At 43.5% G+C, this 25,642-nt stretch overlaps 1 protein-coding gene across 3 annotated transcripts in view; it reads left to right on the forward strand.

The window, feature by feature from the left end:
* rbks (ribokinase) overlaps nt 1–25,642 on the forward strand; it is a 70,848-nt gene that overhangs the window by 38,677 nt on the left and 6,529 nt on the right. For all 3 annotated transcript variants that reach the window (XM_071326990.1, XM_071326992.1, XM_071326991.1), the window contains 2 exons: nt 11,479–11,570; nt 18,356–18,550. In XM_071326990.1, the coding sequence (XP_071183091.1) occupies nt 11,479–11,570; nt 18,356–18,550 (287 nt within the window). The remainder of the gene's footprint in view (nt 1–11,478; nt 11,571–18,355; nt 18,551–25,642) is intronic.

A 25,642-nucleotide genomic window follows, 5' to 3' on the forward strand; every position in this document is an offset into this window, starting at 1 on the left:
TCTATGTACTGTCTTCGTACTGTCTACCTCTGTCTGTCTACATCTTTCTGTCTGTCGGCCTGTCCCATGAGAACAACGGAACGCCTGGGCGTCTGTCTGCTTTGTCTGTCTGTCTGTGTACGTACAGTCTGTCTGTCCTGAAGCAACACTCGACAATCTCTGTTCCAACCTACAGTGAGTCATCAGGGAATTTCTTTTAGATTCTGATTTATCAAGAACTAAGCCTGCTTTACTGGCACAATCCTCTGTTCATTCATACATTTATTGAAATTGACACTGAGGCCTCATATCACCAATATCTTATTTTCCCTGATTGTCTTTGTTGTTCAGAATAACATCCCTAGCTATATATACAATGGGGTCTGAAATGATTGACACCCCTGATAAAGATGAGCAAAAATGACTGTGTACAATAAATCATTATATATATTGTATGCTCAATGAAATTCTGAAATTATATTATTTTATACTAATACAATTGTTCAGAGAAAGAGATTTTGTCGTAAACTTTAAAAAAAATTTAGGGATAATAATTGACAGCCTTGTTTTCATTGCCTTTCAATACCTCAGCTTACGAGGATAACGACACTGAGCCTTTTTCAAAAATATTTTATGAGCTGGAGAACACATTGGGAGGGATCTTAGACCAGTCCTCCATACAGAATCCTTCCAGATCCTTGATATCCTTAGTCTGGGCATTTCCAAAGAGCTCTATTTTCATGTCATCTGACCAAAGTACCGGTTCCAATCCAAGTGCCAATGCCATTTCAAATCAAATCACATGCACATGCACCAAATAGGTGTAGACCTTAGTGAAATGCTTACTTTACAAGCCCTTAACCAACAATGCAGTTCAAGAAATAGTTAATAAAATATTTACTAAATAAACCTAAAGTTTAAAAAATACAAATCAATCAAAAAGTAACACAATACATGTACATAACAATAACGAGGCTATATACAGGAGGTACTGGTACCGAGTCAATGTGCGGGGGTACAGGTTAGTCGATGTCACGCTGGTATAAATGATTCGGGAGACAGACGCAGGATTGCGTAATAGTATTTTTTTTATGTACCTGTGTAAAGGCACGGGGACGAAGACCAAACAAACACCACACTGCCAGGTCTCTGACCTCCATATAGGCTGTCTCATCGTTGTCGGTGATCAGGCCTACCGCTGTTGTATCGTCATCAAACTTAATGATGGTGTTGGAGTTGTGCTTGACCATGCAGTCGTGGGTGAACAGGGTGTATAGGAGGGAACTGAACACGCACACCTGAGGGGCCCCAGTGTTGAGGATCAGTGTTGCAGATGTATTGTTGCCTACCCTTACCACCTGGGGGTGGCCCGTCAGGAAATCCAGGATCCAGTTGCAGAGGGAGGTGTTTAGTCCCAGGGTACTTAGCTTAGTGATGAGCTTTGTGGGCACTATGGTGTTGAACACTGAGCTGTAGTCAATGAACAGCATTTTCACATAAGTGTTCCTTTTGTCCAGGTGGGAAAGGGCAGTGTTGAGTGAGATTGAGTCATCTGTGGATCTGTTGGGGTGGTATGGAAATTGGAGTGGGTCTAGGGTTTCTGGCATGATGGTGTTTATGTAAGCCATGACCAGCCTTTCAAAGCACTTCATGGCTACCAACGTGAGTGCAACAGGGTGGTAATCATTCAGGCAGGTTACCTTCGCTTTCTTGGCCACAGGGACTTTGGTGGTCTGTTTGAAACATGTAGGTATTACAGACTCGGCCAGGGAGAGGTTGAAAATTCTTGCATGCTTTGAGTACACGTCCTGGTAATCCGTCTGGCCCCGCGGCTTTGTGAATGTTGACCTGTTTAAAGGTCTTGTTCACATCGGCTACGGAGAGCGTGATCACACAGTCGTCCGGTACAGCTGGTGCTCTCATGCATGCTTCAGTGTTGCTTGCCTCGAAGCGAGCATAAAAGGCATTTTGCTCGTCTTGTGGGCTCACATCACTGTGTAGTCCGTAATAGTTTTCAAGCCCTGCCACATCCGACGAGCGTCACAGCCGGTGTAGTAGGATTCAATCTTTGCCTGTTTGATGGTTCATCTGAGGGCATAGCGGGATGTTTTATCAGAGGTCAGATTTGCCAAATGGAGGGCGAGGGAGATCTTTGTATGCGTCTTTGTGTGTGGAATAAAGGTGGCCTAGAGTTTTTTTTCCCTCTGGCTGCACTTGTGACATGCTGGTAGAAATTAGGTAAAATTAATTTAAGTTTTCCTGTATTAAAGTCCCCGGCCACTAGGTGCGCCGCTTCTGGATAAGCATTGTCTTGTTTGCTTATGGCCTTATACAGCTCGTTGAGTGTGGACTTAGTGCCAGCATCGGTTTGTGGTGGTAAATAGATGGCTACGAATAATATAGATGAGAACTCTCTTGGTAGATAGTGTGGTCTACAGCTTATCATGAGGTATTCTACCTCAGGTGAGCAATACCTCGAGACTTCTTTTAATATTAGACATCGCGCACCACAGTTATTTACATAGCTACTCTGTCCTGCCGAAACACGGAGAAGCCAGCCAGTTCTATATTATCCGTGTCGTCGTTCAGCCAAGTCTCGATGAAACATAAGATATTACAGTTTTTAATGTCCCGTTGGTTGGATAGTCTTAATCGTAGATCTTCCCGTTTGTTTTCCAATGATTGCATGTTGGCCAATAATACAGAGGGTAGTAGGGGTTTACAAACTCGTCGTCAAATTCTTACAAGACACCCCGCCCTCTTCCCCCTTTTTCTCCATCTTTTCTTCATGCTGATGACGGGATTTGGACCTTGTCTCGACAAAGCAGTTCGTGTCGGACTCAAAATAGCACAGTTGGTTAGGAGCCCGTAAAACGGCACCCCTTTGTTGGTTGACATGTAAATAGAACTCTTTGGTCATGCACACCAGTGGTTGGTTTGGCATCAAAATGAGAATGCATGAGCAGAAAAGAACCCCATACCTACTGTAAAATATGATGGTTGATCTTTGATGTTAAGTGGCTATTTTGCTTCCACTGGTCCTGGCGCCCTTGATAAGGTTAACGACGTCATACACTTTACCCAGTACTAGGATATTTTTGCCAAAAACCTGTTCACAAATGGATCTTCCAGCAAGATAATAACCCCAAGCATACATGAAAATCCACAAAGAAATGGTTAATTGGCCACAAAATCAACATTTTGCAATGGCCATCTGTCTCCAGAATTGAAACCCATTGAAAACCTGTTTTGAATTGAAGAGGGCACCTTTTTTTTTGAAAAAGGTTCAGTGCCGTTATCCTCTGAATGTGAGGTATTGAAAACAGGGGTGTCAATCATTTTGACCCCTACCTTTTAAATAATTTTTTTTTTATTACTTGTTAAACAAAATCTCTTTCTCTGAGCAATTGTATTAGTTTGAAATAATATAATTTCCCAAATGTGTTGAGCATACAATATACAGTTGAAGTCGGAAGTTTACATACACTTAGGTTGGAGTCATTAAAACTCATTTTCCAACCACTCCACAAATTTCTAGTTTTGCCAAGTCGGTGTTCATAAACTGAGCGGTGGTCCTCGGGCAAATGCAGCCGCCACTGATTTCTCTGCGATATATTATCACCCTCAAAACTTAAAAGGGGTGCGTTACCTCGCTGAGTCTGTATCAGTCTTTATCTACGAGTGTGTGTTTCGCAAGCTGGGTGTGTGCGTGCATGCATGTGGCGAGTGTGTTTTTCAAGGTACAGTATACCACTTCATTAATAAACTTCCCCACCCAAAAGAATGGCAGCTCCAGGTAAATATAGCACCACACCTCCAATGGCAATAACTAGGCCACGGAGCTCTATCATCATTAGCACCCCAGTCTATTATTGGACCGCATCGGTGTCTCACATCTGTGGAGTTGGGACATACGGGGACATCCGGCCCTGGTGTCGGGGCCCGTTATTAGTTACCACCATACACTTCCAAAGCATGTCGTAATGGGCTCTCGCCCACCTCATTGCCCACAGATGGGCAATCTGGGAAACCCAGATGGCATCGCACGCCATCTCTGACGTACCACCTCTGATATCATATACCCTGGCATGGATTATCAACTCCCTCTGCCAAGGCGCTAATAGGCATCACTGCGTGGAGAGAAGAGACAATTTGATGTGAGAGCGGCACAAGCAGATTACATGAATGTCAGCCCCCGGAAGGGGTGCGGTGTCAATGGTTTGGCCCGGGGGCTAATGACGCGATTGGATCGTCAGGTGACGGGGCTCGCTGCTGCCCGGCCTATGCAAATGACACCTCGGGAGGTTTTTCTTAAGGATGAAAAAGAAACAGATTCGTAGAAATAACTCTCCAGGATTGAGGTACTGTACTGTTGCTTTTTCACGCTGTACACTTGGTGTGGCGTCACATAGAGTCACTGAAAGAATACTTCAAACTTTGAAATATTTTTTAAGAAATTTGTTATCTTATATTATATGGTAAATATGTATATTTACTGTATATATATACTGAACAAAAATATAAACGTAACATGCAACAATTTCAACGTTACAATTCAAATAAGGAAATCAGTCAATTTAAATAAATAAATTAGGCCCTAATCTATGGATTTAACATGACTGGGCAGTGGTGCAGCCATGGGTGGGCCTGGGGGAGGGCATGGTCCAACCCACTGGGGAGCCAGGCCCAGCCAATCAGAATGAGTTTTTCCCCACAAAAGGGCTTTATTACAGACAGAAATGCTCAAACGATCCCGCAGGTGAAGAAGCTGGATGTGGATTATGGTAGAGAAGTGAAATTCCCTTGCAACAGCTCTGGCGAACATTCCTGCAGTCAGCATGTCAAGTGCACGCTCCCTTATCTGTAGCATTCTGTTGTGTGACAAAACTGCACATTTGTGACTTGTTTCAGGAAACTAGGCGCATGTCGCGTGTCACTACTTCACTGGAGAGTCATTTGAACGTAAACTTTTTTTTTTAATCAAAAAGCGTTTTTTTGGCAGAAATGCCTTGTGGAACATGTGAACTTTCATGTGCCTTAATAACAAACTTGTATGCCATCTGTAAATACGAATACAATTGTTAAATTACGAGCCTAGTTGGTTTAGCCACGGACAAAGACAGGAACTTTCCCGCTACCCACGATTGGCTGAGATAATGGATGGGCTGGACATGCCGAGAGATGAGTTTGGATTGGTCTGCCGTGTAGCACGCATCTGTATATAACATGAGCTGGTCAGTATGTGTAGGTAATCCTTTCTAATGTGGCTTTTTTGAAAGATGTGATGTAGTAGAACTGCAAACGTGTTGCTCTCCACTTCTGGAGGACCGAGTTTTGAAATCAGTGGAAGGCCCAGTGGAATTAGAGTATGATAGCTAAGGAGATGGAGAAAATTCTGGCATTTGATTGCAAATATGCAGGCTTTGGTATAAAACACCTGTCTCTGGATTACATCTTCAAGCTAAGGGCAACCATGGCATCCGTGACAGAGAGGGAGAAGCCTTCATCCATGTATATGGGTAAGATAGTCTAGCTAGCAACATTTTCAGATATTACACGTTTCTAATTTTGTCAGAAAGTAATTTTAATTTCAAGTTAGTGTACTGTTAGCTAGCTGGCTAACGTTAGCTGGCTTGCTCACTAGCTAACATTATGTGTATGATCTGTGTACTTTAGTATTATTATTTGTATGTCAGAGCCATTTACACTGCTAATTATAGCCTAATGTTAGCTAGCTAGCTAACATTGAACCTGGTTGATTAGCTACCTGCAGATTTATGCAGGGTAGTAATGTTATGAGTTGGGATTATGGTTCATTGTTTAGCTAGCTAGCTAGCTAGCTACATGTCTAAACAAAAGACTCCACTGTGCAGTCACCATTTCAATAGAATTTTCATGATGTCACTGCAAGAACTGCAGATGTAGCTGGTAAATTCGCTCTGGCTATCTACTCCGATTTCAGAGCACTCTTGTCTGAGTGTGCCAGAGCGCAGAATAACTAACGAATTTATGAACGCTGGCCAGTGTCAGTAAACGTTAAATTGTTGCCAGCAGCACAGTTTCAGTCTCTACTTTTATCCAATGTTTAAAAAAAAAAAATCAAACTTTGATACATGATACATAAGACCGAATCGAGCCGGTCCCTCACATTTTAGAGTGGCCTTTTATTGTCACCAGCACAAGGTGCACCTGTGTAATGATCATGCTGTTTAATCAGCTTCTTGATATGCCACATCGGTGGATAGATTATCTTTGCAAAGGAGAAATTATCACTAAAAGGGATATAAATAAATGTGTGCACAAATTTGAGAGAAATACGCTTTTTTTGTGCGTATGGAACATTTCTGGGATCTTTTATTTCAGCTCATGAAACATGGCACCAACACTTAACATGTTTTTTCATACACTAAATTATTGATTTATTTTTTAGACTGTGTGTCATTCTTCCCAACTAATGAATATGTTGTTTATTCTCCATCTCTCCATCTCTTTCTTTCTATCCTTTCACTCTACCTCGTTAGCAAGGAGAGGGTAATTATTTGAACCTGTAAGTGGTAATGCGTCCATCCAAATCCCTCTTTCTCTCTCTATCACTCCGTCTCTCTTACTCTCTCACTTTCTCCCTTTTTCTGTCCCTCTTTCTTTTTGCTCTCTGTTCAAGAGGTAGCTTTGATATTTTCTCACCAGATGCAATTAGAGCCTCTTAAACACTCTCCAAACGCTCTCCGGTGACTCATCCATCTCTCTGTGTGTGTGTGTGTGTGTGTGTGTGTGTGTGTGTGTGTGTGTGTGTGTGTGTGTGTGTGTGTGTGTGTGTGTGTGTGTGTGTGTGTGTGTGTGTGTGTGTGTGTGTGTGTGTGTGTGTGTGTGTGTGTGTGTGTGTGTGTGTGCGTGTGTGCGAGACTGCTTGCCTCACCCTCTCCTGACCTTTTCCATATATCTCTCTCTTACTTTCTATCTCTCCTACTTGTTATTTCTCTCTTTCAGCCTCCTCCTCTCTTTACTGTTCTCCTTCTGCCTCTTCTAAACCCCTGCCTTTCTTTTTCTTTCTCTATCACTTTCTCCCTCCCTACATGTCTGTCTCTCATCCAGATAGTCCTCAAGAGAAACACTTTGGTGTGTGTGTGTGTGTGTGTGTGTGTGTGTGTGTGTGTGTGTGTGTGTGTGTGTGTGTGTGTGTGTGTGTGTGTGTGCATGCGTACATAAACACACGCAAGTATATCGGAGGATGGCAATTATAAATGCAAGCAGCTCAGCCGACCTGACGGACCAAAAGACGTTGCGTCGAAAATGGGATCCTATTCCCTATATAGTGCACTACTTTTGACCAAGGCCCATAGGTAATAGGGTGCCATTTGGAATGCACACCTAGACTCACAACACCTCCAGACATGACTCAGATGTTACCACATCTGCCATAACAGATGTGGCTCTAACCTACTCTCGCTCTACAGTACTACACATCTACTACAGCTGTTCCCCACAACACCTGGAGGGGAAAATGGTAGTGAGCTGACTGATGACTATTAGCTAATGTCTGAGTATTTTAACACCTATGTCTGGCAGTTGCATATAGCTTTGGGTCGAGTCATTGTGTTATTATGGTTATGACAGACTGTGACGTTAGCACTGGACTGCACTTCAGGGTTCAATTCAGGAAGTAAAGTGAATTCAGGAAGTTAATTGAATTCGGTCAATTCGGGAAGTGAAATGTCAATGCCAATTTTCCTATTAGATCTTCCATGCGCAATATCGGAATTGCAATTCCATTTTACTTCCCGATTTGATTTGTCTAGGTCCATTGATACCAGTATTTGTTACTATAGTCACCTTGATTTGTGTGCATTAAAATAGAATTGACCCCAACCCTGCTTTACTGGCAAGTGCAGTGGTCACATGTTTGTATGTGCAGTTTCCTGCACTGTAACTTATTCACCAACATTGCTCTGGACTGGGGTTGAACCATCCTCCCTGGTCACGTGGTCGATGTCAACATACACGGACATGTGGTGTCACCACAGATGGCAGATGGGCCTCAAGATAGTGCAGGGGGGGGGGGGGTAAGAGGAAGAGGGTGATAGCGCTGTCCTTACACCTCAACTGGCTGCGCCTCTTTAGTTTACACTGCATTAGATGCATATAAACAGAAAAAGAGAGAGAGATAGACGAAGGAAGAGTGACATGAGAGAGTGGGAGGAATTAGAGAACAAGTAGCCAGGGTACAGTATTTGAGAGAGAGATTCAGAGCGAGATGAAGTCTAGAAAGAGGAGATGCAATAAAGAGAGAGGGGGATAAAGAATGGTGGAGAGAATGGAGAAGAAGTGAGCTGAGAGAGTTTACAGAGAGAGGGATGAGGGTCAATTGAAACTAGCTGTGAAAGTGAAGAGGGGGCAGATATTGAGAGAGCTAGAGGAAAGAGAGGGTTTTATTTGAAATGTTATCATATCAGAAACCTCTTTTCTCTCTTGGAAAGTGTAAGGAAGGTGTGATCTGTGTCATCCAAACAGAGGTTGTGTAAGCTGAGTTTGACGTGTTGTCTGCGTGTGTGTACGCGTGTGTGTGACGCACTGTTTCCACTTTTACTCGAAAGAGGCCCTAGCATCCACCTCAGAGCGCCAGGTGGCCAAAGCCCTGCGCAAACCCACGCAGCTGCTCACTTACACACGCCCACACACACACACACACACACACACACACACACACACACACACACACACACACACACACACACACACACACACACACACACACACACACACACACACACACACACACACACACACACACACACACACACACACACACGCGCACACACACAAACCAGGGTTTTATTTCACAGATGCAGGAATACACAATGGCTTTAGCTTAAATAAAGTCTGAGATAAAATCAGTCACATACAGTTGAAGTCGGAAGTTTACATACACTTAGGTTGGAGTCATTAAAACTTGTTTTTCAACCACCCATGTTGTCCAAAAAGGTAACATTTTGAATCATCTGTCCATAGAGATTCTTTCAGGAGTCTTGATGGTCATCCAGGTGCTTCTATGTGCTTTTTGGCAAATGTGAGTTATATTCTTTGGACAACATGGGTCCTGTTATGTCTGGGAAAAACCAGACACTGCATTCCACAGTAAGAACCTCATACCAACGGTCAAGCATGGTGATGGTAGTGTGATGGTTTGGGGATACTTTGCTGCCTCACGACCTGGACGACTTGCCATCATTGAAGGAATCATGAATTCTGCTCTGTATCAGAGCATTTAAAGGAGTGTCCACCTGGTCAGTGTATGTCATGGAAAGAGCGGGTGTTTTGTACACTCAGTGTATATCTGAATGTATATGTATGTATATATATATATATATACAGTGGGGAGAACAAGTATTTGATACACTGCCGATTTTGCAGGTTTTCCTACTTACACAGCATGTAGAGGTCTGTAATTTTTATCATAGGTACACTTCAACTGTGAGAGGCGGAATCTAAAACAAAAATCCAGAAAATCACATTGTATGATTTTTAAGTAATTAATTAGCATTTTATTGCATGACATAAGTATTTGATACATCAGAAAAGCAGAACTTAATATTTAGTACAGAAACCTTTGTTTGCAATTACAGAGATCATACGTTTCCTGTAGTTCTTGACCAGGTTTGCACACACTGCAGCAGGGATTTTGGCCCACTCCTCCATACAGACCTTCTCCAGATCCTTCAGGTTTCGGGGCTGTCGCTGGGCAATACGGACTTTCAGCTCCCTCCAAAGATTTTCTATTGGGTTCAGGTCTGGAGACTGGCTAGGCCACTCCGGGACCTTGAGATGCTTCTTACGGAGCCACTCCTTAGTTGCCCTGGCTGTGTGTTGCGGGTCGTTGTCATGCTGGAAGACCCAGCCACGACCCATCTTCAATGCTCTTACTGAGGGAAGGAGGTTGTTGGCCAAGATCTCGCGATACATGGCCCCATTCATCCTCCCCTCAATACGGTGCAGTCGTCCTGTCCCCTTTGCAGAAAAGCATCCCCAAAGAATGATGTTTCCACCTCCATGCTTCACGATTGGGATGGTGTTCTTGGGGCTGTACTCATCCTTCTTCTTCCTCCAAACACGGCGAGTGGAGTTTAGACCAAAAAGCTCTATTTTTGTCTCATCAGACCACATGACCTTCACCCATTCCTCCTCTGGATCATCCAGATGGTCATTGGCAAACTTCAGACGGGCCTGGACATGCGCTGGCTTGAGCAGGGGGACCTTGCGTGCGCTGCAGTATTTTAATCCATGACGGCGTAATGTGTTACTAATGGTTTTCTTTGAGACTGTGGTCCCAGCTCTCTTCAGGTCATTGACCAGGTCCTGCCGTGTAGTTCTGGGCTGATCCCTCACCTTCCTCATGATCATTGATGCCCCACGAGGTGAGATCTTGCATGGAGCCCCAGACCGAGGGTGATTGACCGTCATCTTGAACTTCTTCCATTTTCTAATAATTGCACCAACAGTTGTTGCCTTCTCACCAAGCTGCTTGCCTATTGTCCTGTAGCCCATCCCAGCCTTGTGCAGGTCTACAATTTTATCCCTGATGTCCTTACACAGCTTTCTGGTCTTGGCCATTGTGGAGAGGTTGGAGTCTGTTTGATTGAGTGTGTGGACAGGTGTCTTTTATACAGGTAATGAGTTCAAACAGGTGCAGTTAATACAGGTAATGAGTGGAGAACAGGAGGGCTTCTTAAAGTAAAACTAACAGGTCTGTGAGAGCCGGAATTCTTACTGGTTGGTAGGTGATCAAATACTTATGTCATGCAATAAAATGCAAATTCATTACTTAAAAATCATACAATGTGATTTTCTGGATTTTTGTTTTAGATTCCTTCTCTCACAGTTGAAGTGTACCTATGATCAAAATGACAGACCTCTACATGCTTTGTAAGTAGGAAAACCTGCAAAATCGGCAGTGTATCAAATACTTGTTCTCCCCACTGTATATATATAGCTTTATACTTACTATTTATATTTAGTATGCTAAACTCAGATTAACACTGATTGTCACATAGGTTAGGAAATTTCCCTGCAGGAAATGCTAAACTTGTAGACTGATTGTAAAAGTTTTGAGTTTTGTTTTTGTCTTTTTAGCAAACAGAAAAAAATACGTACTGGTTCTCTGACTAGATAACAGACAAAATATGTTTCCCAAAAGTCATCATGAAAAAATAAGTCTTTACCAGGTTGTAATCTTGTTATCTGAAGTCTTTACAACCAGGAAACCAGTTTCCAATGACCAAAGTATGTCATTCTGATTTTGTCGTGTGTGTGGTAAGCTTTTTCTCGACCAACATATTTCCATAAACACGAGCTTTCTCTCATCCCATTTTATCTCACTCAGTCAATGAAATTGTTCGGTTGTTCCAGCACTCTGTAGTGGAATGGATTGCTCTCTGGTAGCATTTACCTGATATGTACTTTACCATTTGAGTGTGGTCAATTTAGATAGTTTCCTTTGTCTTACAGTGAAGACCATTTTCAACCCAGCGCCAGCCATTCCAGACCTGGATCCCGAATTCTATAGAGCATCCGATGTGTTCTGCTGTAACGAATCCGAGGTGAGAAAGATAGACAATATGAAGCAACACACACACACACACACACACACACACACACACACACACACTTAATATATTTCAGCACCTATGTGCTTGAGGCGCTGTAGCAAGCACTGAAGCCTGCAGTTAAAAAACAAGCCTAGCCCCCCCTTACTCCCTCTTTCACAACCATTTGATTGTATTCTCAGGGTTACGGCCCTGTACATCAATAGCATAGCAGCTGCCTCAGAAGTAAGTAACCCCTTCTGGCTTGAATAGAAAAGATGATTCCTTCCCTCCCTCCCTCCATTGACGGTAAAGGGTGTTATGGAGCCACCTTAGCCTCACACCTCCACTATCAGAGATGACAGATGGGGATTGGGATTGATGGGAAACATAGTTAGAAACAACAACAGGGCAGATATGTTAAAAGAGTGAGCCAGGTTCACCCCTGGGGTAACACAGAGGTGAGTTTGCACCAGAAATGTCTCTTAGAGAGACTTTGATGTGGTCGGGGGGCAGGGGGGGGCTTTCCAGGTGGGGACTTGAAAGCAAGAGTTGAAGATGGAGCCGGCCGTCTGTATTTTTCTCTTGTAAGTTTGAGTGTAAGACACACACACACACACTCATTGCTTTCACCCTCTCACCGCTGCTCATGTTTCAGTCATGGCAGTGAAATGTTTCACCCCCCCCCCAGAGCACGCAAATGCACCCAAACACACGGATCCTCTGGGCTTCTCCGATGAGGAAGAAGACAGACAGCTCTTTTTCTTATTTGGTAGCTGGCCAGAATAGGGTGGCACCAGGGACTATGAGCACCGATAATATACCGTGGGTAGTTTATTTTTCAACTGTCAAGGTATTGTTGGCTTGGAAGCTTCATAGAGGATGAATTGAAAGCCTCCGTTTGTGTTTGGTGTCCTGACCCCCCCCCCCCCCCCCACACACACACACACAGAGAAGTGAGCTAGCTGAGATCATTGTCTGGGCAGGTGTGGAGGGTTGACAGACAAGATGGACACCCACTCCTCATCTTAAACCCGTACGTTTTTGTGTGTGTAGTCTCCCAGTGACATGCAGAACCTAGAGGGGGGCTGAAGGATGTCAAAGTGCAGGCACTATTTGATCCACAGCTCACATAGCATGTTGACATGTTTGTAGTGATGGGACTTAGCACCGCTGTCCACACTGACTAGCTGCTATATAAATCAAATTGTATTTGACACATGCTTGGTAAATAACAGGTGTAGACTAACAGTGAAATGGTTACTTACGGGCCCTTTTTAATTATTTTAAACAACGCAGAGATAGAATAATAGAAAGATAACACCAGTAATAGAGTTGCTGGATAGGTAGGGGAGAGTCAGGTAAGTCGCGCCAAAGGGTTTGTTGAGTCACCGCTTGTTTCTAGGAAACTATACACAAATGTGTCCCTATGCTTACCCGGTCCCAAAAGACGCAAGGTCCTCATAAGAGTCTTCAGCTAAGTATACCCTGACTGGGCAAAATTGGTGAAGATTGTGTTGATTATCCCTGTTTCCAGTATTCCCGCCGAAAGGGGATTAGTTCTCCAAAACTTAGTAAAGACGGCCTCAAGATCGTGCCTTCTTGAGGACAAAGTAACAAGGCTGATACTCCAAGGAGTAGCTTTTTTTGACTTCCCAACAGCAGCGACTCACTTTGAACAGGCTAGGGGCCGCCGCAAACACAAGTAATTAGAGGCAAATTATTGTGTTCTTCAGGCCCAGTCCTAGCAATTCTTCTGCCGCCCCTGTGTCCTGTATAGTATAAAGATTTGGAATGGATTGATAGACTAGACTAGAATAATGATGTGTATCATGTGCAATTGATGTATTTCAGTTTAGCTTATTCAGTAGCACTTGGAAACAAAACATTGTTGACAAGTTTTCACATCAGAGTTACAATGTTGCAATCACTAGGCAGCAAACTGCATATACAGTGGCAAGAAAAAGTATGTGAACCCTTTGGAAATACCTGGATTTCTGCATAAATTGGTCATGAAATTTGATCTGATCTTCATCTAAGTCACAACAACAAACAAACACAGTCTGCTTAAACTAATAACACACAAACAATTATATGTTTTCATGTCTTTATTGAACACACCGTTTTAACATTCACAGTGCAGGGGGGAAAAGTATGTGAGCCCTTGGATTTAATAACTGGTTAACCCTCCTTTGGCAGCAATCACCTTAACCAAACATTTTCCGTTGCGGATCAGACCTGCACAATGGTCAGGAGGAATTTTGGACCATTCCTCTTCACAAAACCGTTTCAGTTTCAGCAATATTCTTGGGATGTCTGGTGTGAACTGCTCTCTTGAGGTCATGCCACAGCATCTCAATCAGGTTGAGGTCAGGACTCTGACTGGGCCACTCCAGAAGGCGTATTTTCTTCTGTTGATGCCATTCTGTTGTTGATTTACTTCTGTGTTTTGGGTCGTTGTCCTGTTGCATCACCCAACTTCTGTTGAGCTTCAATTGGCGGACAGATAGCCTAACAGTCTCCTGCAAAATGTCTTGGTAAACTTGGGAATTCATTTTTCTGTTGATGATAGCAAGCTGTCCAGGCCCTGAGGCAGCAAAGCAGCCCCAAACCATGACGCTCCCTCCACCATACTTTACAGTTGGGATGAGGTTTTGATGTTGGTGTGCTGTGCCTTTTTTTCTCCAGACATAGTGTTGTGTGTTCCTTCCAAACAACTCAGCTGTAGTTTCCTCTGTCCACAGAATATTTTGGAACATCCAGGTGCACTTTTGCAAACTTCAGATGTGCAGCAATGTTTTTTTTTGGACAGCAGTGGCTTCTTCTGTAGTGTCCTCCCATGAGCACCATTCTTGTTTAGTGTTTTACGTATCGTCAACAGAGATGTTAGCATGTTCCAGAGATTTCTGTAAGTCTTTAGCTGACACTCTAGGATTCTTCTTAACCTCTTTGAGCATTCTGCGCTGTGCTCTTGCGGTCGTCTTTGCAGGACGGCCACTCCTAGGGAGAGTAGCAACAGTGCTGAACTTTCTCCATTTATAGACAATTTGTCTTACCGTGGACTGATGAACATCGAGGCTTTTAGAGATACCTTTGTAACCCATTCCAGCTTTATGCAAGTCAACAATTCTTAATCTTAGGTCTTCTGTGATCTATTTTGTCTGAGGCATGGTACAAAACTCAAATTTTTTGGTTTTTTTTTTATAGGGCAAGGCAGCTCTAACCAATGTCTCATTGATTGGACTCCAGGTTAGCTGACCCCTGACTCCAATTAGCTTTTGGATAAGTCATTAGCCTAGGGGTTCACATACTTTTCCCAACCTACACTGTTAATGTTTAAATGATGTATTCAATATAGACAAGAAAAATACAATAGTTTGTGTGTTATTATGTTTGTCTATTGTTGTAAGATAGATGAAGATCAGTTCAAATTTGATGACCAATATATGCAGAAATTCAGGTAATTCCAAAGGGTTCACATACTTTTTCTTGCCACTGTAGTAGGAAACAGAGTTGTTATCAACAAGCCACATATATCACACATGACGAGTCACAACCCCAAGAAAATTCAAATGACAATAAACAACATTAACTTCATTCGGTAAAACTGTAAAACGTTTGATATCGTTTGAGCTTTTGAAACAAGTGCTTTCATAAATGCATGGTGCGGGCCTCGTTTCACAGGAGCATCGTAAAATAAGCTATCTCTCAAGGAACCAACCTTAACAAATTTCATTTATTTACATATCGAATTTGATTGTCCAACATCAGTTTTATAAGTTCTTCATTTTGTGGCCGCCTCGAGTGTCCTCTTTCCACTGCTGTGGTGCTGAATTGCAGCAGGAGTGGGGCGGGGCGGCCCGGTCATGGCTAGAACCCTAACCCTTTTCCTAACCTTAACTAACTTCTCCTAACCTGTACATTAATTCTTCTAACCTGCTGCATAAGTTCTCCAAACCCATTACGAAAAGTCAAATCTGATGTTAATTTGACAAAAGCTGGATCCCGGCCATGGTGTTCGTAGACAGCCATGTGTTTGTTATTTATTAGGCCTAATTAAAATGTTCATGCCTAGGCTAAATTAAAGAGGCCTAGATTGTATTTGAAAACAGCAGTGTTTTGTTGTTTATTCATTCATTCACATTTTCATAGAAATTGTGTATAGGACAGGTCGTTATACTAATATAAGTTGTGTTTTATTACTGTGTAGGCGACTTGTTATTCTAGGCTAAATGTTATTTCCTTTCTTTTAAATTATATTCATTTATGATTTATAGCAGGGATGAAGACGCGACGGGCAATGTTTTGCTTTTCAATAAAACCTATCATGTTGGTATAAGAACATTGTTCTAATTTATTGTATTACAACTTCACAGACTTTCTATTTTGCACTTGTAACATAAAAGTAACATGTAAAAATCCCCATAAAAATATGTAAATTCAAGCTAGAGATATCAGCTGCGTCTCAATCCACTGTATCCGCCTGTGTCGGCCTTCTGCATCTGCGATGGAGGTTGCCGAGCTACAGCAGTGTTTGTCAGACAGAGACATCCCGGAAATCGGTCTTCTCATGAAAACGTCTATAGTGTCCGAACAGTTTGGCCTACACTATTATGACCACTCTATGGAAAGGGAAGACTCTCACGAACACAATGGTGTTCTTCGTTTTGCTTTACGACGGGACCGTTTTGCTCTACGACGGGTTTCCTTCAGATGGGACTCGTCTGAAGGTCACCCATAGAAACAAATGGAAGTATGGAGATAGTTGTGCCAACAACAACAACAACAGGTTAAATATGTGTCCAAAAAAGCTAAAATATTTCCTGACCTTTCTTATAAACTAAAAAAAAGAAAAGTCCCTTTTTCAGGACCCTGTCTTTCAAAGATAATTCGTAAAAATTCAAATAACTTCACAGATCTTCATTGTAAAGGTTTTAAACACTGTTTCCCATGCTTGTTCAATGAACCATAAACAATTAATGAACATGCACCTGTGGAACGGTCGTTAAGACACTAACAGCTTACAGACGGTAGGCAATTAAGGTCACAGTTATGAAAACTTAGGACACTAAAGAGGCCTTTCTACTGACTCTGAAAAACACCAAAAAGAAAGATGCCTAGGGTCCCTGCTCATCTGCGTGAACATGCCTTAGGCATGCTGCAAGGAGGCATGAGGACTGCAGATGTGGCCAGGGCAATAAATTGCAATGTCCGTACTGTGAGACGCCTACAGGGAGACAGGACGGACAGCTGATCATCCTCGCAGTGGCAGACCACGTGTAACAACACCTGCACAGGATCGGTACATCCGAACATCATACCTGCGGGACAGGTACAGGATGGCAACAACAACTGCCCGAGTTACACCAGGAACGCACAATCCCTCCATCAGTGCTCAGACTGTCCGCAATAGGCTGAGAGAGACTGGACTGAGGGCTTGTAGGCCTGTTGTAAGGCAGGTCCTCAACAGACATCACCGGCAACATGTCGCCTATGGGCACAAACCCACCGTCGCTGGACCAGACAGGACTAGCGAAAAGTGCTCTTCACTGACGAGTCGCAGTTTTGTCTCACCAGGGGTGATGGTCGGATTCGCGTTTATCATCGAAGGAATGAGCGTTATACCGAGGCCTGTACTCTGGAGCAGGATCGATTTGGAGGTGGAGGGTCCGTCATGGTCTGGGGCGGTGTGTCACAGCATCATCGGACTGTGCTTGTTGTCATTGCAGGCAATCTCAACGCTGTGCGTTACAGGGGAGACATCCTCCTCCCTCATGTGGTACCCTTCCTGCAGGCTCATCCTGACATGACCCTCCAGCATGACAATGCCACCAGCCATACTGCTCGTTCTGTGCGTGATTTCCTGCAAGACAGTAATGTCAGTGTTCTGCCATGGCCAGCGAAGAACCCGGATCTCAATCCCATTGACAAGTCTGGGACCTGTTGGATCAGAGGGTGAGGGCTAGGGACATTCCGCCCAGAAATGTCTGGGAACTTGCAGGTGCCTTGTTGGAAGAGTGGAGTAACATCTCACAGCAAGAACTGGCAAATCTGGTGCAGTCCATGAGGAGGAGTACTGCAGTACTTAATGCAGCTGGTGGCCACACCAGGTACTGACTGTTACTTTTGATTTTGACCCCCCTCAGGGACACATTCCATTTCTGTTAGTCACATGTCTGTGGAACTTGTTGAGTTTGTCTCAGTTGTTGAATCTTGTTATGTTCATACAAATATTTACACATGTTAAGTTTGCTGAAAATAAACGCAGTTGACAGTGAAAGGATATTTCTTTTTTTGCTGAGTTTATATCCTCGATATAGGACTGACACTTTAAAACTTTATTTCAGAAGCATTTTTTGGGGCTATTTATGAATGTTATTAAACGTGTTTCTATGGGCTATAGTAGTAAAGGCCATATTCAATATTTTATCCCCAAAAAATAATGTATACCTAAATGGGTCCTAAAATTTCCAATCAAATATCGAAATGATCCATGGTATGACCATCTTAAACAGTTCCATATATTAGCTTACCCCCCCAATAGAAGTTTCCATCAGATCAGTGACTGAGAAGAATGTCAAACTAAACTAATAGGGATCTATAAAGTTATTTTGCAAAGTGCCTCCATTGCAAGAACTCAACTTACCCCTCACCAATGTGCCGCACCCTCCTGGGCGATGCACACCCACACACTCAACATACATAGATTTTCACTTTGAGGTGGGCCAGTAGTCTGAAGGTTGCTGGCTCAAATCCCAGACCACACAATCTCTAACACATCTCCCTGGTGGTCTCCACAGGCAGAGCTGCTGACGGGGGTGGCCGTGGCGAGTATAGAGGATGCTGGCCGGGCCGGACAGGAGCTGCTGAGGCGAGGCTGCAGCTCGGTCATCATCACCCTGGGCTCCCGGGGCTGCGTTGTGCTGTCGGCACAGGAGCCCTCGTCCCCATCACACCACGTCCCCACCAAGCCGGTGACAACGGTGGATACCACGGTAATAATATCCCTAGGGTCTTAATATCACAGTTTCTCAAGCCTGCATGTCAAAGTGTAGGCATTTTGGCTATAGTTAAATGAGGGAGGCGCCAGAAAATGTAGCTAAACTCTAATGAGACTTAACTGCACTGAACAAAAATATAAACGCAACATGTGAAGTGTTGGTCCCATGTTTAATGAGCTGAAATAAAAGATCGCAGACATTTTCCGTATGCACAAAAAGCTTTTCTCTAAAATGTTGTGCACAAATTTGTTTATATCCTTGTTAGTAAGCATTTCTCCTTTGCCAAAGTAATCCATTCACCTGACAGGTGTGGCATATCAAGAAGCTGATTAAACAGCATGATCATTACACAGGTGAATGAAAGTCCACTCTAAAATGTGCAGTTTTGTCACAAAAAGTTCGGAGGACTCATGGACTCATGGCTCTCGACCTTTGCCTCTCCCGAGTCTGTACGGGAGTTGCAGCGATGGAACAAGACTGTAACTACCAATTGGATACAACGAAATTGGGGAGAACAAGGGCTAAGAAAATACAAATACATTGTCTTAGTTTGTAGCCAGCACTTTCAGACAGGATTTCATAACGGACCTGAAGTCTCAACTAATGGGTTGCCATGTCGTCGAACGTTGAAAAGTAATGCTGTTCCATCGATTCCCCCCCCCCCTTCACTTCAAAGAGGAAGGCATCCGATCAGCCAACATCAGTGCAGCAGAAAAGAGAACAAGCTGAAAATGAGTAGGTGTGTCCAAACTTTTGACTGGTACTGTGTAATATATACACTTCTGTTCAAAAGTTTGGGGTCACTTAGAAATGTCCTTGTTTTGGAAAGAAAAGCAAATTTTTTTGTCCATTAAAATAACATAAAATTGATCAGAAATACAGTTTGTTTCACAATAAAAAATATTTAGCATCTTCAAAGTGGTAGGCATGTTGTGTAAATCAAATGATACAAACCACCCAAAAATCTATTTTAATTCCAGGTTGTAAGGCAACAAAATAGGAAAAATGCCTGGGAGAGTGAATACCTTTGCAAGCCACTGTATTTTTCCCCGTCTCAACTACTCTTCAATGAATTCCGGCTCAAATAAATAGGGCTGTATGTTCCTATGCAAAAGAAAATAAAAAAATGTTTTGTCATCCAGGTCTTCTTGGAAAAAGGACTCATCAGAAACAGCCATTGTAGCTAATTATTTAGCCCACTCGGGTAGGCAGTGAGTACACTGTAACAGCTCCTGTGATCCTGTAAACTAGTACCGCCACCATTTTGAAAAGCCTGCCTTCAGGGGGGGGAACAAGGAAGTATGGCTCCCGTCAGGCTGTAATCTTCACAAAGCCAGGGAAAATGAGTCAACCTAGATATCCTGCAATGTCCTGGCAGATATGAATATCATTGAGAAAAGTTCAATGGCTCTATTGAACAAGAATAACCATATCTTCATGCTGCTAGCGGGAACGTGCAATCAGAAAAACACAAAAGCCACAACAAAACATGGCTCCATTCATTTTTATATCAGACAGCCGGCTCAATCAACCAGTGACGTCATTGGTAGCGCAAAAATTTATAAGTACAGCTATAGTGCATAATTCTGTCTGAAACACCCTCTCATCATTCATAATTATGTAGGGAGACCTGAAAAACATCCCAAATAGTGTCGAGCAGTGAAGTTTACATTTAATATGCCATTGAAACCAGCATTTGTATCATGTCCTATTGGTTTTCAAATCAACTTTTTTTTTTTTTCAGCAGCCAAAGGCATAATCATTAACATATACTTTAAGTAACCCATGTTAGTTGATGCATCTTTAGATCTCCCTTCTTTCTTAACTTCTAACAGATATTTTCATCAGTGACATGAAATCACTCACGCGTGCGGTGCACTTTTGAAAATGGTGTTTTCCGCTAATTGCATTTTGGAACACTCCTGCGTACCCTACAGCCATGTGCGCCTTGTTGGGTTTATAATATGAAGAAATACAACATTTTAAGCTATACATTTTTATCTGTTGCATTAATGTTCCGTGGTTGAATGAATTTGGGATCTGTCGCCCCAGAACTGTCCCAGAACCGTAGTAATTTTTTATCATCCCAGAGATAACCTTAATTTCAATCCCTGAAGGGAATTATTTAATAAAGAAGTCAATAAGAATAGTAAATCAATGAGGCCATAAGCCAAAAAGAAAATGCTCACCCAGAAGCAGCGCTCTTTGTGGCTGGGGACTTTAATGCAGGCAAACTTAAATCAGTTTTACCAAATTTTTTACCAGCATGTGCAACCAGAGAAAAACAAATCCTAGACCACCTTTACTCCACACACAGAGATGCATACAAAGCTCTCCCCCGCCCTCCTTTTGGAAAATCTGACCGTAATTTTATCCTCCTGATTCCTGCTTACAAGCAAAAATTAAATCAGGAAGTACGAGTGACTCGCTCAATACGGAAGTGGTAAAATTACGCGGATGCTACACTACAGGACTGTTCTAATAGCACAGACTGGAATATGTTCCGGGATTCATCCAACGGCATTGAGGACTACACCACCTCAGTCATCGGCTTCATCAATAAGTGCATCGACGACGTCGTCCCCACAGTGACTGTACGTACATATCCCAACCTGAAGCCATGGATTACAGGCAACATCCGCATCGAGCTAAAGGTTAGAGCTGCCACTTTCAAGGAGTGGGAGACTAATCCGGGCACTTATAAGAAATCCCGCTATGCCCTCAGACGAACCATCAAACAAGCAAAGCGTCAATGCAGGATTAAGATTGAATCCTACTACACCGGCTCTGACGCTCGTCGGATATGGCAGGGCTCGAAAACATTTATGGACTACAAAGGGAAACCCAGACGCAAGCTGCCCAGTGACGTGAGCCTACCAGATGAGCTAAATGCCTTTTATGCTCGCTTCGAGGCAAGCAACACTGAAGCATGCACGAGAGCACCAGCTGTTCTGGATGACTGTGTGATAACGCTCTCGGTAGCCGATGTGAACAAGACCTTTAAACAGGTCAACATTCACAAAGCCGCTGGGACAGACGGATTACCAGGACGTGTACTCAAAGCATGCGCGGACCAACTGGCAAGTGTCTTCACTGACATTTTCAACCTCTCCCTGACCGAGTCTGTAATACCTACATGTTTCGAGCAGACCACTATAGGCCCCGTGCCCAAGGAAGAGAAGGTAACCTGTCTAAATGATTACATTCCGGTGGCATTCACGTCGGTAGCCATGAAGTGCTTTGAAAGGCTGGTCATGGCTCACATCAGCATCCTCCCGGACACCCTAGACCCACTCCAATTCGCATACTGCCCCAACAGATCCACAGATGATGCAATCACACTCCACACTGCCCTTTCTCACCTGGACAAAAGGAACACCTATGTGAGAATGCTGTTCATTGACTACAGCTCAGTGTTCAACACCATAGTGCCCACGAAGCTCATCACTAAGCTAAGGACTCTGGAACTAAACACCTCCCTCTGCAACTGGATCCTGGACTTCCTGACGGTCCGCCCCCAGGTGGTAAGAGTAGGCAGCAACAGGTCTGCCACGCTGATCCTCAACACTGGGGCCCCTCAGGGGTGTGCACTTAGTCCCCTCCTGTATTCCTTGTTCACCCACGACTGCGTGGCCAAACACGACTCCAACACCATCATTAAGTTTGCTGACGACACAACAGTGGTAGATCACCGACAACGATGAGACGGCCTATAGGGAGGTCGTCAGAGAACTGGTAGTGTGGTGACCGGACAACAATCTCTCCCTCAATGTAAGCAAGACTAAGAAGCTGATCGTGGACTACAGGAAAAGGCAGGCCGAACAGTTCCCCATTAACATCGACGGGGCTGTAGTGGAGCTGGTCGAGAGTTTCAAGTTCCTTGGTGTCCACATCGCCTACGAACTATCATGGTCCAAACATACCAAGACAGTCGTGAAGAGGGCATGAAAAAACCTTTTCCCCCTTAGGAGACTGAAAAGATTTGTCATGAGTCCCCAGATCCTCAAAAGGTTTTACAGCTGCACCATCGAGAGCATCCTGACAGGTTGCATCACCTCCTGGTATGGCAACTGCTCGGCATCTGAACGTAAGGCGCTACAGAGGGTAGTGCGAACGGCCCAGTACAACACTGGGGCCAAGCTTTCCAGGACCTATATAATAGGCGGTGTCAGAGGAAAGCCCATAAAATTGTCAGAGACTCCAGTCACCCAAGTTATAGACTTTTTTTTCTCTACTACCGCACGGCAAGCGGTACCGGAGCGCCAAGTCTAGGACCAAGAGGCTCCTCAAACAGCTTCTACCCCCAAGCCATAAGACTGCTGAACAATTGAAAAAAAAAAAAAAAAAAAAAAAAAAAAAGTAGTAGGTGCTTGCCTACGGAGCTGTGAGGGGAACGGCACCTCCGTACCTTCAGGCTCTGATCAGGCCCTACACCCAAACAAGGGCACTGCGTTCATCCACCTCTGGCCTGCTCGCCTCCCTACCTCTGAGGAAGTACAGTTCCCGCTCAGCCCAGTCAAAACTGTTCGCTGCTCTGGCACCCCAATGGTGGAACAAACTCCCTCACGACGCCAGGTCAGCGGAGTCAATCACCACCTTCCGGAGACACCTGAAACCCCACCTCTTTAAGGAATACCTAGGATAGGATAAAGTAATCCTTCTAACCCCCCCCCCCTTAAAAGAGTTAGATGCACTATTGTAAAGTGGTTGTTCCACTGGATATCATAAGGTGAATGCACCAATTTGTAAGTCGCTCTGGATAAGAGCGTCTGCTAAATGACTTAAATGTAATGTAAATGTAAACAATTAATAAAATTGCCACCGGAAAATGTACATTGACCCCCCCCACCCCCTCCCTTTTGTACACTGCTGCTATTCGCTGTTTATTATCTATGCATAGTCACTTCACCCCTACCTACATGTACAAATTACCTCAACTAACCTGTACCCCCGCACACTGACTCGGTACCGGTGCCCCCTGTACATAACCTCATTATTGTTTTTCTTATTCTTTTTTACTTCAGTTTATTAGGTAAATATTTTCTTAACTCTTCTTGAACTGCACTGTTGGTTAAGGGCTTGTAAGTAAGCATTTCACGGTAAAGTCTACACTTGTTGTATTCAGCGCATGTGACAAATACAGTTTGATTTGATTTGTCTTATTCTCTATGGTAAAAAAAAAAAAGTGATTTATTTTGAAAAGTGGTTCCTTGCATCATACTATGATGTAAAAATGGTGTTAGAGACAAGTGACTGGACATGTGACTTGAGCTTTTGGACAAGTAAAACAATCAGACCTACTTGTCCGAAGGGCAAGTGGCTAAGAAAAAAGTAAATGTCAAACCCTGCACATTATTTTCCATGATCTAACAACTGATTCCTCAACATAACCATAAAAGAAAAGCAGATGTTTGCATCACTTTGATGTGGACACTCATCTTCAGGTTCTGGGAGGACACCGAAAAAGATTACGTATGCGCACAATATGTTGTTGTACTACTAATCACCATGACGTGATGAAATTAAATTCTCTCGGCCCCAGACCAGCACACGCTGTACGACGTCCCAGAGGTAGAGGCTAATGGCTGTTTCTCACCCCAGCAGAGGTTAAAGATTAAACTGGGTTTCATAGGGGATGTGGGGACATTTTAGATTCTCTTCCTGATTTCATCTTGAAAAGGCTTTGCCGTCACGCCTGGCTCGGTGAGACGTTCGCACTTCCTGTTCGAGTTCGGGACACAACTGATTTACAGTTGATGCATTTGTTAGGGCTATAGAGAAAAATTGTCACTTTCATTTTGTTCGCTTACAACTACAGATGATGCATTTCATCAATTCTACAGGATGACAGTGTTGTGAATTAGAGAGTCCAGCAGTTTGCGTGCAGGGATACTGGGCTGCAAAAGTACAGATGCATTCCAAACTACAAGATTATATCTCCTTAAACTGGGGTGTCTTTTATCTTGTATCTTGGGTTTAATAAGGAACTTTTCAATGTTGAAACTCACTGTTCCTGTTTGGAATCAAAATCCCACATTAACGGAAGTTAAAACAAGTGAACCCACTGAAGCAGGAGAGTAACAATAGGGGTTGGGTTTTTCCTCTCCCATCAACTCCTTGCCACGACCTGTAGTGTCATATTCCTGTCTTAGTGTGTATGTCTGTACTGTAATTTAGTGTGTATGTCTGTACTGTAATCCACCTTATACACTCCCCATTTACAAAACAGTACAATAGATACCAATTTGCTGAAGTCGGTGCAATGTGAGAGTGCTCAGAAGCAATTAGTGTCCCGACTGCGTGTGCACAGATCCCATGAGTTAGCTTTACCGATCCATGAATGTTACCAAAACTATTTGTACTGCAATCTTCCTCGATGTACCTATAATTAAATGACCCTTTATACTTTTACTGTCCCTAGTACTACACGCAAACACACCAACTACCCCATTCCCTGGTGGTGCATACAAAATGAACCATAGCCCCGAGGGGAACCTGGCTTAGCTTCCTTCACCCCAAACCCCCTCCCCTCCCTCTGTGACTCACCTCTCAGCCCTGCACCAGTCAGCAGAACACAACACAGCCTGTGATCGGGCCTTGGTTTTGGCAGTGCTCCCCCCCCTACACTTTGATGGCCCCATAAATTCTGTAGTGTTTAACTCGTTTGGATGCCCTAATCCCTCTTCCAGTAAACAATTTATTTTTACTAGCAAAAAAAAAAAGAAGGATTGTTTTCTGACTGGCTAGTCAGCCTCACAGACCTTTTGTGTTTCCTTTTGATTTGTTTAAAAAAATGTACCTGCATGGTAAGGCCTGTCAGGTGATTATTTGGTTCTTTGATTTTGTTCATTGGTGTTTTTCGCTGAGTGAACACAGTGTAGTGCTGCACTCTCCATTTTTTCCACCAGAAGCATGTTTTTTTTGGTGTGAATTTGGTGGCTTCGATGTCATGCGTGGGTTGGCGAACTGAGGAAGGAGGCTGGGTCTGAAGCCATGATCTTGCAGGATCAACACTGTCACCACCCAAAAATACACATAAATATTGTTTTATTATACTGCCAGTATCCTTTCCAGTCAGTGCTGAGT

The sequence above is a fragment of the Salvelinus alpinus genome, chromosome 9 (genome assembly GCF_045679555.1).
Source record: "Salvelinus alpinus chromosome 9, SLU_Salpinus.1, whole genome shotgun sequence".
NCBI classification, from domain to species: domain Eukaryota; kingdom Metazoa; phylum Chordata; class Actinopteri; order Salmoniformes; family Salmonidae; genus Salvelinus; species Salvelinus alpinus.